General features: G+C 47.4%; 1 protein-coding gene and 1 long non-coding RNA gene across 2 annotated transcripts in view; one reads left to right on the top strand and one right to left on the bottom strand.

Annotated features, from left to right (window-relative positions):
- VOPP1 (VOPP1 WW domain binding protein) overlaps window positions 1-6,992 on the top strand; it is a 111,389-nt gene extending 104,397 nt beyond the window's left edge. Inside the window, exon 5 of the mRNA XM_047834762.1 lies at window positions 5,171-6,992. Within this exon, the coding sequence (XP_047690718.1) occupies window positions 5,171-5,361 (191 nt within the window). The 3' untranslated portion in view covers window positions 5,362-6,992. The remainder of the gene's footprint in view (window positions 1-5,170) is intronic.
- LOC125152649 (uncharacterized) lies at window positions 444-17,546 on the bottom strand. The gene is made up of 6 exons (XR_007147258.1): window positions 15,635-17,546; window positions 15,322-15,363; window positions 6,986-7,170; window positions 2,317-2,460; window positions 1,716-1,859; window positions 444-611 (listed from the first exon to the last, which is right to left on the bottom strand). It is a non-coding gene; the product is annotated as an uncharacterized LOC125152649 (long non-coding RNA).
- Window positions 17,547-18,804: the final 1,258 nt, after the last annotated feature.

Raw genomic sequence — 18,804 nt, 5'->3', positions numbered from 1 at the left:
ATGTGTTGGTCAAGTGTTTTCACCCAAGGGTTCATATTCCTGACGAATACATAATTTATCCACCTTCTATCTGTTCTATTTCTTTAATATTCCAAGTGCCTCTCCAACTCCAATATTTCAGTCCCGTCCTAATTCCCAGCAATATCCAGGAGCTATTACTGTTAACATAAAAAATGCCAATTAAATTGGACACACTTGGGCGCCTGGGTGACTCAGTCGGTTAAGCATCTGACTTCGGCTTAGGTCACCATCTCACAGTTCATGGTTCAAGCCCTGCGTCGGGCTCTGTGCTGGCTGCTCAGAACCTGGAGCCTGCTTTGGATTCTGTGTCTCCGTCTCTCTCTGCCCCTCCCCCGCTCATGCTCTGACTTTCAAAAGTGAATAAACATTAAAAAAGGTTTTGTTTTTTTTTTAATAAATAAATACATAGGACACACTTGCCAGTGCTTCTCATTATCCTCCAGGGTGAGTGGCCCTGATGCACAGATACACAGCCCGATGCAGCCCCATGGCCTGTGACAGGGAATTCAGGTCATCATTGAATGCCTCTGTCCTCAGGAGTGATGGGCAGGGTTGGTGCAGGCTTGTGGAGCTGGGACAGCCTTTTCTTCCTATCATATCAGAAATAAGTGTTTCTTAGGAAACTGCCAAGTGTGCCTAGTACAGCAGAGCGGGGACAAAGTCCAGAGCTACGGCACCAGTCATCCCTCTTCAGCCATTCATCTCACACATTTACGGAAAATCACATGCCAAGTGCCATTCTGGGCTCTGAGGGTTCCAAGATGAATGAGCCTATCCTCATGTGCAGGAGGCTCAGAAAATTACACTGCTCTGGAGGCAAAGGAGACAGGGTACCTAATCCAGCCAGAAAGGGAGGGGCAGGCGGTGAGATGGAGCTTCCTGGAGTTGGTGATTCTGGTCTGAGACTTGAAAGACAAGTGGGATTTAGCCACACAAGAGGCTAGGATCGGGGTGGTGTGGAGACGCAGGAGTGTTCTGCATGTGGGACAGCCAGGAGATGCTCTCTGGTGAGGGTCAGGGAAGAGGTGAGCAGGATACAAGCAACCAGACTCTTGTTAGGAAGGGAAGAATAAGGCAGGGCAGTAAGAAACAAGACTGAGGTAGGTAAGAACCTGATTATGGAGCGTCTGTTATCCCTCATAAGAGAACTTAGCTTATAGTCCCATGAGTGAACTGGGGAATATGGCGACCTCGACCAAGAGCGGGAATAAATATAGGAAGTCTGAGTCATAGTGGAAAGGTTGAACTGCGTGCCTCCTCTTTAGGCAGGTTTGAGAGACCTGCCTAAACCTTGAGGAGATGGATGTAGGAAGTCAGGATATGGGCTCTGATTAAACTGAGAATGCTGGCAGGAGCCCTGGAACTCGTGAGGGCTACCTCCAAGTGGGGGTAATTACAAAGACATGTGGAAGCTGTTGGGAATTGGGACAGCCTGGGGCTGGTAAGCTTTCCACGTCTCGTGGGTCACATGGTCTTCCTGAGGCTATCTCCCCCTCTCCCTGCATGTTCACTCCAGTCTCTGCTGCCAGCCAGATTCTTCTGCATCTCAAGTAAAGATTGGCCCAGCTCAGTTGACTTGTGACAGGATCACTGTTAAGAAGGCTTGGCTGCCAGACCATCCTTCGGCATAGGTGGGATGGTTCAACTTAGGATGAGCTGCTGTCAACTGATGTCTTTAAGATATTCTTACTCACCTTTGCTGAATCTAGAGTCCCTTCTCAAATCGTGCTGAGACTCTCAATGAGGGAAGAGATGATGGCATTAAAGAATGCAGTGACTTCAGTTCTCTGGAGACAAGACGATGTGCCAGGGATCAGAGTGCAGCCCAGGTGGGAAGCCTGTGTCATGACAGTTCTTAGTCAAGCCCTTGATTTGGAGGATGGAGACCACAATGTAAGCCCGTGAGGTCACTAGTCTTCTCTGGTTTTCCCATCCCTCTTTAGCCTGAACTTCCAACCCCCCGTTCATCACCCTCTTGTGAGAGACACTTGTCCCAGCAGAAAGAGACTAGGCTTTCCAGTACACTCTTGTGTTCAATTCTGGTGCTTCCAAATATCAGCTGTGGGGCTTTGGCAAGTTACTCCATCTTCCTGAGCCTCTGTGTCCTCAAGAATATGTATAAAATTCTATCGGATCCCGTTTCTGTCCCCTTACTGTCCCCCTACCATACCCATATAACATGTATGCATACCCTTGTGTACATACATGTAATACAAATGTAATAGACATGGCATTGCAGATGCTCAATGCTTGAAACAGAAGGGGCAGCTGTGAGGCTGACATTGTCTAACTTACCTCTCTGAATCCTTTCCTCTCCGACTAGTGTAGAAACAGTCTTCCTGTAACTCCAGCTTCTTCACAGAATTCTCTGTCTCTGACTGCACCATCTGCCATGAGCCTTCAGTCCCGAAGGGCTATTTCTCTTCTCCCGTGTCCCACCTGCATAGGGTGAAGAGATGGTACCTGGCTTCCACCCTTGTTTGTAAAGTCCCTTTCACATTAAACTCCATGCCAGTGGGCTCTGTCACTCCTTGTCACTATTTTGCTACCATCTGTGGCCATCTCTTCTCTGAGGATTTGGGAATCTCTCTGCTCAAATAACCTAGCACCAGGTTCACTGCATATAGAGGTTTGCTGCTGGGAGCACCCCACTTCTTCCCACGCAACCATGGGTCCCCCTGTGCTCCTTCTCATAGCTGCTGCCTGTACAGGTCTGTTTGCACATTCAACAGAACAAACCTGTGCCCTCTTGTGCACCAGGCTCTTTGCTAGGCAGTGGGCTGCAAATGTTGAACCAGACCTATGAGGTCCCTGCCTTCGCTGAGCTTATATTCTTCCTGGAAATCCTTTCTCTTTCCTGTAAACGTGTCCCTACACCCTTCAAACAACCGCAAGCATTTCCCATCCTTAAAAATACGTCTTTCTTCTTCCTGCTTCCCTGTTAGCTACCACCCACCCCCTCCTCTAGTTGTCTCCTTCCGTCCCCTGAACAGCCTTTTCCCCACTGCAGTTTGTGCCTGTCACTGTGCTAAAACTACCTATTGATGAGAATTCCCAAATACCAACCATATCCACTGAAAATTTGCAGTTCTTATTTTGACCTCTGTGAGGCATTATTGGAAAGTACCAGTCACTTCTTCCTTAAGGATTCTCCTTTCCCTTTGCTGCCATGATCCAACCCCTGCTTCACTGGGTGACGCTTTTTCTCCCCAGTCTCCTTTGCGTCCTTCTCCTCCACCTTCCATGCTTTGTGTTCTGTTCTGTCTTGAACGTTGGTCTTTGCTATGGTTCTCTTTTCAGCCATCTTTTCTCTCTCCCTGCACTCTTCCTGGGTGGTGGTAACCAAATCTATGTTTTTATTCCCACTTTTACACAGGAGTCTGGAAGCTGCCTCAGCTCCAGCAGGCCCAGCATGAAGCTTTCATTGGCCTTACCCTTCCCCTGCACCCTCTCCTTCTCTGCACCCTCTCCCCTGCACCCCTTTCCCCTGCACCCTTCTCTTTCCCATGAATGCTCTTTCCCCTACACCCTCTCTTTCCCCTGCACCCTCTCCCCTGTACCCCACTCCTTCTCCTGTACCTCTCATTCCCCTGAGCCCTCTCTTTCTCCTATAGCCTCCCATTCTCTCCTCCTCTCCTGCTCTCATAGTCAAAGACTTTCATCTGGTCTTTTCCAAACCAAAACAGTTGCTTGGCTTTTTAAAATCTTTAAGTAACTTTTTATTTGCATAAAACATACAGGGGTCCAGAAATAAAGAAGTCATAATCTCTATCCTTGGGAAACTCTTGGTCATGGCTGGTCACGGGCTTGTAAACAAATGCATCCCAAGCGTGTGGGAGATGTACCGACAGAAGCAGGTGCTCTCTGTTGGGCCATCCAGGTGTGAGATAAGGTGGCAGTTGATGAAGGTGGCATTTGTGACTTATTGCTCTCCTGCTGACACCCTGGGCATCCTCCCAGTAATCTGACCTTTATTCAATTAAACTGTGGCAAGACAGATTTGTGGGGGATGGGGAAAGGTGGAGGGTGGGGGTTGCCCTACCCAATCAATTTGCATACAGGGATGACTTCACTGACACTCCCAGTATCTTTATGGCTTAAGTGAGGCCTAACTCAAATAGACCTGAGTCTACCCACAAAATTAGCCTAGCCCAGGACATACCCAAAGCTCACATTTTTTTCTCTATTTATATATTCAGTATTCTGTAGTGTTATCAACATGATCAACGTAAGCATATCTAAAAAATAGACTCTACAACAGCAGCTCAAATATTTCTGCCCATTAAAATGAGAGTTTGGCTAGATCTGGGACAGGGTGGCCAGCTTGTTCCCTCTTGTCTCCTTCTTCGCTCTCCACAATACCGTGTCCTGCACCCAAGCCTGCATCCCGTAGCCTTGCCCTTGGAGAGCTTCTCTTCCGGCAATGCCAAAGACAAATAGATTCCGTAGATGCATCCACCCGCCCCTCCGGCTTCTGCTCCCATAGGTTGCCTCCCTGTCCATGAACTTGGGCTCACCCGGATGACAGGTAATCGCCACCCTGATAAAATGTTAACCCAGCAGAAGGGAATGGAGACCACACTTCAGAATGTACCTCAGCAAACTGGGTTCTCAAGGGGTTTGTGGAGCTGCCAGCGATAATTCTAGCCAGGAGTCAGGAGACCACGGTCCTCCTGCGGTAGATAGTTGCAAGCTGGCCTACTTTACTTGCCTGGCTTTCTTGACTCTAAAGTGTGCACGGGGCGGTCTGCGGATAAGTTTTCAGCACATGCCTCCCCAGCTCTGTGCAGGGCTTCCTTGGTTTATCACTCAGGCTCTGGTTTAGCGACACTGGAGTCCCACCCACCCCCAACATGCCTGATCCCGTTACCGTCTGTCCCTTCGCATAGCCAGCCTGGTGAGTCTGTGTGTGCCCTTTCATCCGCCTGCACCCTGGGACAGCAGGAGTGCCATGAGGCCAGGGACTCTCGCGGGGCTCGTGCTTGTCACCTATCCCCATATCTGGGCATGCTAGCCCTCCATACGTGGCAGCCGAGTGAACTGTTGGCGTGGTGGTTCTCCATGGCACCTTCAGCCTGGCCATGACCTGGCCGTGATGGGCAGTGGGTTTTTTTTCTGCTGTCTCACATCCGCTCATCTGTCTTTTCAGGGGCCCAGCAGCCGGGGCTGCCATATTACACGGACCCTGGAGGACCAGGGATGAATCCTGCCGGGAATGCTATGGCGATGGCTTTCCAGGCCCAACCCAACTCACCCCAGGGAAGCACAGCCTACCCACCGCCCCCTTCTTACTGCAATACGCCCCCGCCCCCATATGAACAGGTGGTGAAGGCCAAGTAGCAGGGTCACCTGCCTGTGCGACCTCACAGGGGAACAGGGAGGGGCACTGTCACTCCACCTCTCTGTCCCCATCAATGTCTGCTTCCAGGAATTGTCTTCTGAGCCACTAAGGGCAAATTCCTCTTTGATACCTTCAAATCAAGCACAGCCCCCTTTCAAGTGTTCCATGGAGGACCAATATTTGAATTCACCCTGTGTCTCCTCTGTTACTTCTGTTTCTGATGTAATCCGAGCTCTGGCAGAGTGTGGACAGTCCCCAAGGGTTGACACCTTAGATCCTTGGGGAAGAGACTAAGGAGGATGAGGCAAGGCAGGGCTGGTGTGTGCAGGAGAACACAAGTGAGCACACGGAAGGGACCGCTGCTAGCCTTGACAGCTTCCTCCCAGGTACACAGCAGGCAGCTCGTGGAAACGAGGCCCCACAGGCTCCATTCTTTGAGCCCCTCGTCCTGTGGGCCTTCCTCTTCAAGAAGCCGTTAGACTTGTGGTGTAGAAGAAACTTCTTAGCACTTTCTATCTCCGTTTACTTCCTAAGAATGAGGGAGGCCGCCCTTCTGCACAGCCAGGGCTGGAAGAGCTCTCTTCCTCAAGATGACAGGATCCAGAATCCGGCCAAGTTGGATGTCTACACTTACCTGAAAATGACTAAGGAAAGTTACTTAAGTTTATGAGGAATTTCTCTCTGCCTCAAACTGGGACATTGCATTTTATGAGCTCTTGGTCTGACTTGGCAGAAATAAAATGTTTCCCCGTTTTTTAGTGAGTTTGCGGACACTCCTGTAGAGAGAGTCCTGTCCTTTGAGGTCAGACTCAGAGTGTCTTCTCGGACTGGCAGCCACCCTCTGGCTTTGTCATGACCAGAGGTCTCCACACCCTTCCCCGAGGCAGCCCCGGCAGTGGGTTGTGATGGACATTTGCAAAGCAGAGAGGCACATCTGGCTGGGAAGTCACATCAACCCCTGGGAGAGAGGAATCCCAGCAGGGTCTGGCCGGCGGTTTTGAGCCTGGGGCAGCAGGCCCCTGCAGTGGTTTGTTTGATCTCAGCAGAAGTGTGTGTCGGACAAGGGGAAAGCTTGCTGGAAAAAAAAGAGGAATGCAAAATCCCAGGACTGCAGGAAGATCTCTTCAAAAAGTACAGAATAGATCTCACTGACAACTAAATCAACATTAGAATAGAAGATGTGGTTGGAAATGCAAATCCTGGCTAAGAAACAGATCTCACCCTGGGATCCAACAGTAGCCCTAGTCACCGGGATGCAGGGAGGTCCTGTTCCTCTGCAGTTAGTGATGCTGACAGTGCGTTTAAACCCAGATTGAGATCTGACCGGTTGTGTATAGGAAGGCAGAGCAGCCTAGCCAAGGTGGGTAGATCCCTGTGTGTGTTTAGTAGTGGGATAGGGTGGGGGGCAGGGGCTTATTTTTGTAATGAGCTAATTGGAGCCTCTTGCGAAATTGTTATGCATTGAACTTGAGCAATTTTGTTACTCATTGAACTTGAGCATGGGAACATCCCGCTGCAGTGGATGCTGAGTCCCCCAGACCAGGAGTCCCTTTCCTACTGGGATCTCTGTATCAGGGGAGGGCGTGAAATCGGGATGGGGCCGCAGCGGCGGCTCTGACTTACCTTCCCTCTAAAGATGGAGAGTCTGCCAGCCTCCCAGGGAATTCCACAGGAAACGCTTGGAGCCACACGAACACCATTGGAAACACAGTTTATAAACACAGATGCTGCTGCTGGTGTCTTTCAGCCACCCTCCTGTGACCTCCGAACTCCTGTCCCGGACTGCAGTTCCTCCCCACACTGGAGTCCTGGATTCAAGTGAGACAACAAAGCACAACGTTGCCGTTTACAACCAAGGACAACCACAGGGGTCCAGAAGGTTCCTCTTCCTCCAGGTCATTCGTTTTGCACTTTTAGTTTGAATTTCTCCCTTCCCTTTTTTTTTTTTTTTTTTTTTAAATAAGCACAGTAAGAGATGCCCCTGGAATTGGATCCGGGTGCAGTTGAATAGGCACCCAAATATCCATGACTTAATTTTGTTTATCTTTTTTGATAGCAAATGATCTCAGAGACTGGATGATTTAGGTAGTGCTCAACCGCTTTGTATTCTGTGTTTGTGAAGAAAAATTTCGTTTTCCCTTGAACCTGGATGAGAACCCTGCTACAGTGAACACCCATACTGTGTGTAGAAATTCCACTTGTGGTGACATTTCCTGGCCATTCTCATTTCCTCTGTGCCGTCAGTGGACTGTGTCCCCCTCCCGGAGTGAGTCCAGCTCCTGGCGTGTTGATGTCTTAGAGAGTCAGTGGTTAGGAGTAAACCGGGAGCCAATCTGTGCTTGTGTTCTCTCTGCAACATTTGGCTTCTTTCGCTTTTCTGTTCTCTTTTGATAGGGTCCTGTTTCCTATGTATGCAAAATAAAAAATAAATTTGGGCACGTGCTTTGATTGTTTTTCTGGGAAGGGGAAAAGCAGGTGGAGATGATGTTTCTAATGAAGAAGGGCGTACAGAAGGTCCTGCTTCAGCCCGGTGGGGGTGGAGCGGAGTGGGGTGGGTGACCCACTCAACCTCAGGAGCCCCAGAAATTAGATGCTGTCAAAGAACATTTCAGGAAGGTTTGGTGCACCAACATATTTGAAAAATCTATCTAAGGAAAAAATTATCTGAAGTGGAAAGGCAGAAGCATTAATGAGCTAAACTCACAGGTGATACCAAGGTTAGTTAGCCAAAGGGCCTGGATCTGCTTTCTATAGGTAGCTGATTTGAACGATGCTGCTCTGTGGGGTCAGAAACTGTATTTCTGTCACAGATCTATGGAAGGATATAGTTGCTACGGGCAGGCTGCATTTTAGATGAATCATTAATTGAGCTGATGTTTATAAAGAAGCATTTTGTCTGAAAACAGGACAGGAAATAAGCCAAAAGAAGTCACGCAGCTTGCTCATGGTGAAGTCTAGGCTAATTTACACACCTAACCTGGATACCTCATCAGGTCGTCAAACTTCCCCCAGTAAACTGGAAGCAGCCTTATTTCCAAGTCAAAGGTGATGACTTGAGAAATGCAAACTGACTGCTCACTTATATCTGTTTCTCCCAAATTTCACTGAACCTCAAAAAAACCTGTAGTGGCTTTCACGGTGAAAACGTACAAGAACAGAAATTCTGAGTGATTGCTGAAATAGAAGATGGCAGGGAGGATTGGTTGAGAAAACTTGAAGCTGAAAATGTTCAGAGAAGGTGGCTGGGGAGGTGAGAGCTTTACAGACACTCCACAGCAAGGCCAGCAGGTGCAGAAGGCAAGCATGGCCAGGGCGTGCACCTGATGGGTGTTCTGGAGAACAGCTATGCCCGGGGTGCTGTGTTTTCTGCCCCTGGCTCCCAGGTGAGGGGAATAGCTAGCTGCAGGAAGTGATGGCCCTGAAGCCTGCTTTCTCACAAAGGGGGCGCTCTGCATCGTAAGGTGTTGGGAGGTGGGCTACCCACCATTAGTTAACTTTTACAAGTGAATTAGGCACTTTCGAATGAATCAGTCAATGAAAACACTTTTAGTCTGGGCTACCATCCCTTTTCCATGGTCCCCAGACCTTGATCCAAGGTCATAGGGAGATCCCTTGCAAAGTGGAGATTCAAGGACGTGGGAGAAATCATGACCCAGTCACCAGCACCACAGATCCAGAAGTTTTCTCTGGCACCAGAGGAAAGGAGCTCAGCCAAGCTTTCTCCTGTCTTGTCCTACACCAGGCTTTCCACCCAACTGGCCAAGCATCTCAGCCTTAATAGTTTGAGTTCTCAACTTCTAATCTTCTTTGAATGCCAAAGAGGAGAGCACAAAGTAGATGTGAGGGCAACCCACATGGGCATAACTACGCGATGTGGTATCATGTGCTCTGAAGATGCACCCACAGCCTTGCTCAAGTCCTGAGTCTGCTGTTTGTTAGAGGTGTGTCTTCAGACAAATGCCTTCAGTTTCAGTCACTCAAATGATCGCAAGTCTGTTTCCTCAACTATAAGACAAGAATGATACCACCTGTTGCTTATACCAGGTGTGTCCCAGGCACACTGTGGCTATTCAACAAATGTTTAAAGTCCTCTGTTCTCCCTCATGCTCCATTTCCTTGAGCAGGAAAAATTGAAGCACAGTGGGAGGGAAAGTGAACACCCACCCAATCCTTTGTCCATCTGTCAGCAGATGAGACCCAAGGTGTAGGGGAGAAGATCTTTGAATACATTCTCCATGTATTTTCCATCTTTCAGACAGACCTTGATTACGTGAAGATAGACGACAAAGGATGTCCCATACACCACCACCCCACATGTCACCGTAGTGTTCTCCTTGTCTTAAAATGGTGAGTGATGCTCAGTAATGGATTTTGAGCCAGAGCTGGGAAGGAAAAACCTGGGGCAACCATCTTTTTTCCTCACCATTTATTTAAGATGAGATTGGTGAGCACCCCAGAATAAGCCATGAATTATATAAGCAATCAATTATAAGCAATCTCTTATAAGCAGTCGTATTACTTTGGGTATTTCTTTTGCTGTCTCCTGACCCCCCACAACTTTTTACCATAATGTTTCTGTTTTGGATTGGTTGTCTTGCACTGTCCAGGAAAGATCCTGCTCCATTTCTGGACACAAAGCCTCCCTAAAAATGGTGTAGTGGGTGCAGGGATGATTATCAACATGCCTGCCTCCCCTCCACCACCCCTGAAGAAAGGTGAAGGGAAGGAGTTCTTGTGCAGGTCCCAAGAGTGTAATGAGGGAGAGGAGCGTCACTCCATCCCTTTTCATCAGTAACAGGAATGCTGGAGAGAGCTGTTTTCATCTCTCTCTCTCTGGACTCTGGAAATCACAAATAACACTGAGGCCACCACACCCCCTGGTACTTTTAGATGCCTTTAGATCGATATTCTAGTCCAGCATCATCCATCAAAGCATACTGGGAGCCAAATATGTTACATTAAAATTTCAGTAGCTCCATTACAAAGAAAAAAAGTGAAATTTATTTTCGTATTTAACCCAGTAAATCCAACTACTATCATTTCAACATGTAACAATAGAAAGTTTAGTAAAAAGAAATGTTGCTCCTGGGGCGCCAGTTGGGCATCCGACTTCAGCTCAGGTCATGGTCTCCTGGTTCGAGGGTTCGAGCCCCACTTCGGGCTCTGTGCTGACAGCTCAGAGCCTGGAGCCTGCTTCGGATTCTGTGCCTCCCTCTCTCTGCCCTTCCCCTGCTCGCCCTCTCTCTCTCGCTGTCTCTCTTTCAAAAACAACATTTAAAAAATAATGCTGACATTTTTTTCCCACATTACCATCAAAATCCAGCGTGCATTTTATACTCCCTGGCACAATCTCCACTTGGAGAAGCCACATCTCGAGTGTGCGACACCTCCACAGTGCCAGCGGCTACTTTATTAGACAGTGTGGGGCAAGAGTAAGAAAATGCTGAGCGCTGGGGCTCCCAGGTGGCTTAGTCAGTTGAGCATCAGACTTCTGATTTTGCTTAGGGGAAGATCTCACAGTTCATGGGTTCAAGCCCTGTGCCCAAGCCCTGTGCCTGGCTCTGCACTGAGGGCGCAGGGAGATCCTGCTTGGGATTGTCTCTCTCTCTCTCTGCCTCTTTCTGTCAAAAATAAATAAACATTAAAAACAAAAAAAAGAAAATGCTCCACTCTTAAGGTCTTACTGGTTATTTACAACATAATTAGGTTATTTATAAAGTTGAAGGTAAAATTCAAGCTCCTGTGACAAGGGTTGATGACTTCTGGTGAACCGACACAATTCTCTACACACAATTCTAACCCAGTTCTCTAATATTGCAGATCCCTGTTACAAAACATCACAACTCAGTCTTGGGAGCTAAAAGGTTGAATTACTTCCTGGCACTCTGTTGGCTGAGCATGAGGGTTGCTGTGCTCCGTTGCAGCTCACTGTTTCATTCTCATCTCCAAAGGTGCTGGTCAGTCCTGAAACAGCATCCAGGTGCTGCTGAGGAATACCCAAGAGAAGAGAGAGCAGTTTCGTGGAACCTCAAGAGTGCTTCCCAAATCATGTGTTCCTAGTCTGGTAGATGATGCCGGACCAGCCCTGAGGCCTCCTGCCCCAGGTGTGTACCCAACCATAAGCCCATCACTCCTTGGGTTCTCACCAGGTTCTCCAAGGAAACTCAGATTTCTCTCGAAGGAGGACAAGGCAATAGTTCCACCACTCCATGCCTGTCATTGTCAGGAAGAACTTTCCCGTGTTGACAGTGTGGATGCACAAGGAGATCCAAGATACAGATTGCAGAAATCCTGCCCTCTAGCCAGAGGACTCGTCCCTAAAAACCTGCTGGCCACTTGAGTGTCCTTAGGACAAGTTTCTCCTCTCAGATGTGACAGGGGTGTCCTAAAGGCGTCTAGAACCTCTTCCATCTGACCTCTATGACTGAGCCCTAGAATATAGGTACAGAGAGGGATAGCAATGAAGGCGACAGTAAGAGGGGGATGGGATTGGGATCAGCAGAGGGCTCCCCTCTCCTGGGGCCAGGCTGGCTATCCCCAAAGGCCATGCTGTCCTTTGCTACCCCCTGCCAGGATAGGCCCAGTGGGGAAAAGCCCTCTGTGGGAGCACTTGCCTAAGTACTCTGGCCTCTGCGGGCGCCTTCTCTATGCTCCCCTGGGGAGCCGCAAAGCCAGGGACCCTCCTTCCAGGTGTCTCCTCTCCCTCACAGAGACTTGGAACCCGAGCAGGGATGGTGTGTTGGTCTAGTGCTCCGAAGGAGTATCTCAGTTCTGCGAAGTCGTGGGGAGGGCATGTCTCATGTCCACCTTACAGCATTCTGGCTCTCTTTATTCCCTTCTCGGCTAGGTCTCTGCCCGTTGTATTAGCCCCCAAACCTGGTAGGACGCGCTGGGCGCGCTGACCTTGAAATTCAGCTCCCTCTTCCCGCCTTCTGCCTCTGGTCCTGTCACTCTCTCCTCTGAAAGCCAGGCCTCATCGCCCTCCGGCAGGGGCGAAGGCACCGGCTTTGCGCTCTAGGAGACAGGACGCAGGTGGATAGAAGTTCTTGGCGCGCGCCCTGTCCTGGAGAGATCAGGGCCCAGGCGGGACCGAAGTATGACGCTGAGGGGAGGGAGGCAGGTGCTGGTCAGTCCTGAAACAGCATCCAGGTGCTGCGACCCAGCGTCATCAACCCACGGCTGGGGTCCTGGGAGCTCCCGATGTTTCCGTTTCCTATTCTAAGAAATGGAGCTATGGAGGCACACAGAGGTGAGGGGAGGACTAAACAGAGCACGCTGGGGCGTGGCGGCGCCTAGCGGAGGGGGGTCGCAGGAGGAACCGGGAGGTAGGCCGGCCCCACCCACCCGGCAGAGCTCAGGGCCTGGGGGCTCTCAGAGGAGGCTGCACGGGCGGGGCCGGGGGCGGGGCCGGGGCCGGGGGCGGGGCCGGGGGGCGGGGCGGGGCCGAGGGGGCGCCGGCGGGCACCCAGCTTGGCGCATCTTGACAAGGTCCCTGCTAGTAATTTTCATTCAAAAGAAACCAAACCCATGGCTTTATTTTTAAATCTTAAAAAAATAACTTTTATTCTTTGAGAGAGGGAGAGAGCATGAGCAGGGGAGGGGCAGAGAGAGGAAGACACAGAATCTGAAAACTACTCCAGGCTCTGAACTGTCAGCACAGAGCCTGACAAGAGGCTCAAACCCCCAAAACCTTAAGATCATCACCTGAGCTGAAGTAGGTCGCTTAACCGACTGAGCCACCCCGGCACGCCTATTTTTGAATCTAATTACGAAAGTAATACGTGCTCAGTACAGAAAGTGTAGACCGAAAAGGAAAGCACCAAGGAGAAGGAAAATCTGGCAACTGCCCCAAGGTAACAGTTGGATGTGTCCCCAAGGCTTTCTAGCTGTCTTGCTTCCACGACACACACCCGGGATCAAAATGGGAATCTTTTGTAGCCTGTTTTTCGCCAGTTTTTCATGGCATTAAAACATTCTCCTACTTCTTCGCTTTAATGATTAAATAGTAGCCCTACCCACTTGTACCCCAATGTTTATAGCAGCACTCTCAACAATAGCCAAATTATGGAAAGAGCCTAAATGTCCATCAACTGATGAATGGATAAAGAAATTGTGGTTTATATACACAATGGAATACTACGTGGCAATGAGAAAGAATGAAATATGGCTTTTTGTAGCAACATGGATGGAACTGGAGAGTGTGATGCTAAGTGAAATAAGCCATACAAAGATACCATATGGTTTCACTCTTATGTGGATCCTGAGAAACTTAACAGAAACCCATGGGGGAGGGGAAGGAAAAAAAAAAAGAAAGAGGTTAGAGTGGGAGAGAGCCAAAGCATGGGAGACTGTTAAAGACTGAGAACAAACTGAGGGTTGATGGGGGGTGGGAGGGAGGGGAGGGTGGGTGATGGGTATTGAGGGCACCTTTTGGGATGAGCACTGGGTGTTGTATGGAAACCAATTTGACAATAAATTTCATATATAAAAAAATAAAATAAAATAAAATAAAAATAAATAAATAAAATAAAATAAATAAATAGTAGCCCTACCATATGGGTGCTACGCATTTTCTTAAGCTCTGTCCTGTGATCTCTCAGGTTGTGCCATGTTTTTCATTGTTAAATAACAAAATAATCTACACATTCAAAAGAATGAGTGTAACTTAGCATAAGATGTGAAAAAAAAAAAAGAAAAAAAGAAAAAAAAAGGGAGCTGAGTGATTCAGTTAAGCCTCTGATTTCAGCTCAGGTCATGATCTCATGGTTGGTGGGTTTGAGCCCCTCCTTGGACTCGATGCAGACAGCTTGGAGCCTGGAGCCTGCTTCAGATTCTGTGTCTCCCTCTTTCTCTGCCCCTCCCTACCCCCCACTCTCTCTCAAAAACAATTATAAAAAAAAAACCAAACAGTTGTGGAAGATGCTGGCTAGATGCTTAGAAGAATCCATTCTTCTTCAGCTGCGCCCACCTCCCCCGGGTCCTGGCAGCCAGGTGGGACCATGCTGGTGGTGGAGAGAGTATACAGGGGACCCAGGCCCCGCGGCTCTCCCTCTCTTTCTGGAGCCCAGCTGCAGAGTCTCACACTTGCAAGATGGAAGAATCTGGGCCCCTGGATGACTGTGGAGCTGAGATCGCCTACAGACTGCCGGGAAGTCGGCTCCAGTGAAAATCAGTCTTCGCTGTGATGACTCACAGTTTGTCAGCGTAGTTGGATGATGCAGACCAAGTGTAATAGTATGAACACACCACACTGCCTTCTGACTTAAGAAAGCAGAGGTCCTTATGAGTCTCTATCCCACTGCATCACGTACCAGCATCCTACATATTATGTTAAAAATTCCCCTGCTTTTCCTTATACTTTTACCAGACATGTATTTTGATATCATGCTTTATGATATCAATATAGTTCTCCAACTTGCTTTTTTGCACAAGTTGTTGCTAATTTTTCTCTATTGTGAAAATGCTATGCTGAGCGTGCTTGCTACTAATTTTTATGTGAACATTTATTTCCTGAAACTGCTGGGTCAAAGCATATGTACGTTTTTGAGGGCTCTTGATACATATTACCTTTAGAAAGATTATACTGACTTACTCCACCAGCCTTTGCCAACACTCTGTATGATTATTAGTCCACATAATGTTGCCAATTTGATGGGGGAACAAGAAACCCCCTTTTTTTTTTGGTTTGAGTTTATTTTATTAACATGTATCCCTCACCAACTGTGGGAAGTACCTTCTTGAAGGGTGTGTGGTTGGCAAGACCAGGGGTGGCAAGCTTAAGCTCTTACAGAAAAGAGATTAGGAAGAATATGCAATATAGCATTGAATATATATTTATAAAGTATATATGCAATATAGCACTGAATACATATAGCATTAAATGTATAGATACACGAAATACAGCATTAAAGATATATTACAGGTGGAATAAATAGAAGTCTTTTAAGGCATCCACTTACCTCTCTCTCTGCCACTCCTCCACTTGTGCTCTGCCTCTATCTCTTAAAAATAAACATTAAAAAAAAATTAAGGGGCATCTGGGTGGCCCAGTTGGTGAAGCATCTGACTTCAGCCTAGGTCAGGATCTCGCCGTTCCTGAGTTTGAGCCCCACATCAGGCTCTGTGCTGACAGCTCAGAGCCTGGAGCCGGTTTCAGATTCTGTGTCTCCCTCTCTCTGCCCCTCCCCCACCTGTGCACCGTCTCTCTCTCTCTCTCTCTCTCTCTCAAAAATAAATAAACGTTGAGAAAAACAACTTAAGGCATCCACTTACCAAACACCAGCAGGCAACTCTTCTCCTGAATGGCCTTCTTCAGTTCATTAGCCAAGTAGCAGCATCACTGTCTGAGAGCAGTGTCTCCTCTGTTCTTTGAGGATACACAGACCCTACCTCTTCTTCAAGTGTTCAAATCACCTCAGACTCTGGCCACATCAGTCTTCATCACCATTCTTCGGTGAGCATGCCTTACTCACCATGTGCTTTGGAGTCAAAACATTTCTGCCAGTTGGTCACTGGGTAACCTTGAATGAGGTACTTGGCCATTCTGAGAATCAGTTTCCTTCTCTGAACCATGAGGATAGAAACACCTCCACTGCTGTGTGGTTTATCTAACCCCCATTCCCTTGCCTGTCTGTTCTACATAAGCTGGAAGGGCTGTACATCATATTCAGTTTCCCATCATATTCATATAGGTGATCATGTAATACAGTTTGGGACAATGAAAGATACCACAGAAGTCTATTCTGGGGCTTCTGGGAAAGATCGAACTTGTCTCATGAATGAGACTGAAGTTGGTAGCACTGCCGCATGCCAGTTCGTTCAGCTCTCTTCATGGATGTGATATCTGAAGCTGCAGCAGTGATCCTATGACCGAGATGGAAAGATTATCACTAAGATCATCACAGAGGCACCTGCTTTCACAATGTCGAATTACTGAACCCGTGGATGATTTCTTACTACCGAAAGAAATGATTAGATGTTCTGTTCAAAATGTGCTTCATGGGTGGTGGTGAGAATTATGAAAAGTAATTTTTTAAGACTAAACACAGTACCTAACGCTGGTAAGTACTCAATAAAAGGTGTCATATGGTTATTAGTCGGGTTAGTGGTACCAACTGACCTCAGTTGCCACCAGATATTTTCAACTCTGATGGATGAGTCTGGCCAGGGGTAAGAATATGTTTGTTGAAGGTCATTTTTGTGGCTTCAAACTCACCTCAGTGACCTTGACCAAGTCTTGAGCTTCAGTTTCCTCAGCTTTTATAACAATGATGTCAAAATTACCTTTCAGATCTGAAAGTTTTTCATTCTATTTTTTTCCCTTGGAAATCTTTTCCATCACAGTATGTGGGATGCAGGATGACAGGACCAGAGAAGGAGTGGGGGAGAGTGATATTTCTAGTTATATGTACACAATTTGTAAGTCACTTGGGGCATCCTGGAACTCCCAGCTAGGCCTCCTTACATAATGCAATACGAAATACCAATATCATCTAAGAAGTAATCATGGGATTGAAGAAGATGGCAGCAGAGTAGGAGGACCATAGGCTCACCTCGTCCCATGAATACAGCTATGTAACTATTAAATCATCCTAAATACCCAGAAATTTGCCTGAAGACTTGGCAGAACAAACTCCACAACTAACGGTAGAGAAGAGGCCACATTGAAGAAGGTAGGAAGTGTGAAGATACTGTTGGAGAGAGAAACACATCATGGCCTCTTTAGTGGGGATGGAGCTGTGCTCATGGAGAAGAGCAAGAAACAGAAGAAGAAACTCACAGGGAAAATGAACCTCCCACAGCAATTAGCTTGGAAAGTGAGAGGGGTTGAATTTCATTAGTTCTTGCAACAAACAGTAGGGTTTAAAACCTGGAGTTTTAAAGTCAGCATGCTTGGTTCTGGGAGAGCTCAGGGGCATTGGGGCTGCTCTTGGACAAAAGGCAGACAAACAGCTGGGAACATACAGCATTGAAACAGCCATCTAAAGAGTACCTGGGACACAGTGTGGTGGTTATTCATCTCAGAGCATGTCTGAAAGAGACAGCATTCATAGAGATAACCCTCTGGGAACAAAGAAACTGGCAGGTGCCATTTCCCTCCTCAGCCCCTCAGCATAAATACAGAGCCACCTGCCAGCACCAGCACAGCACAGACACTCATTACCTAACTTATTACACCAAGACTGCCTCCCCCCTACTCCTGTGGAACTACCCTTCCCAGTCATACCTGCCCCAGAAGACCACCCAAACCTATGCTCACACTGTGTCTTTCCACTCACAAGTTTTGCAGAGCCTCAGTTCTGGTGCCAGTGGTGACAAGACTAGTTTCATAAACACACCAGAGCATCCCACATTCAGACCAGGGACCAAACACTGCCCACAACAGGCAAAAAGAACCTCTTCAGATGACTAACCTGAGGATAAAGTGGCCAGGACATAACAGCAGAGCACATGCAGCAGACATTGGAGACACTCCTGGAAGTGCCAGGCCCTGGGGAGCAGGGGGCACTACACGGCAGGGCCCTCTTCATAAGGACATTAACCTCAAGAAAAGGAGATGTAGTTGACTTTCCTAACACACAGAAACAGCATGGAGACTTAGACAAAATGAGAAGACAGAGAAATTTATCCAAAATGAAAGAACAAGATGAGGCCACAGAGATCTTTAGTGAAAGAGATGTAAGTAACATGCCTGATAAAGAATTTTAAGTAATGATCATAAGGATACTCACTGGACTTGAGAAAAGAGGGGAAGACATGAGTGAGAACCTTAACACAGAGATAGGAATAACATAGCAGAAATAAAGGGCAAAATAAACAAAATGAGAAACATGCTTGATGGAATGAGTAGCAGGCTGGAAGAAACAGAGGAATAAATTAATGACCTAGAAGACAGAGTAATGAAAGTAATTGAGTTGAATAAAAGAGAGAAAAAAATATGCAAAATGAGAATAAGAGAACTCAGCGATTCCATCAAATATAATAACACTTGTATTTTAGGAGTCCCAGAAGAAGAGAATGAAAAGGGAGCAGAAAATTTATATGAAGAAACAATCGTTGAAAACTTCCTGAATCTGGGGGAGAAAACAGACATCCAGATTCAGGAGGCACAGAGAACTCCCATCAAGATCAACAAAAGCAGACACAAACCAAGACTTATTGTATTTAAATTGGCAAAATATAGTGATAAAAAATTACAGCAGCAAAACAAAAGAAGATAGTAATTACAAGGGAAAACCCAAAAGACCAGGGGGTTTTTCAACAGAAACTTTGCAAACTTGAAGGGAGTGGCATCTTACATTCAACGGGCTGAATGGGAAAAATCTTCAGCCAAGAATACTCTATCCGGCAAGCTATCATTCAGAATAGAAAGAGAGATAAACAGTTTCCCAGACAAACAAAAACCAAAGGGTTCATGATCACTAAACCAGCCCTTCAAGAAA

The sequence above is a fragment of the Prionailurus viverrinus genome, chromosome A2 (genome assembly GCF_022837055.1).
Source record: "Prionailurus viverrinus isolate Anna chromosome A2, UM_Priviv_1.0, whole genome shotgun sequence".
NCBI classification, from domain to species: Eukaryota; Metazoa; Chordata; class Mammalia; order Carnivora; family Felidae; genus Prionailurus; species Prionailurus viverrinus.
This window is presented reverse-complemented; position numbering and strand designations above follow the sequence as displayed.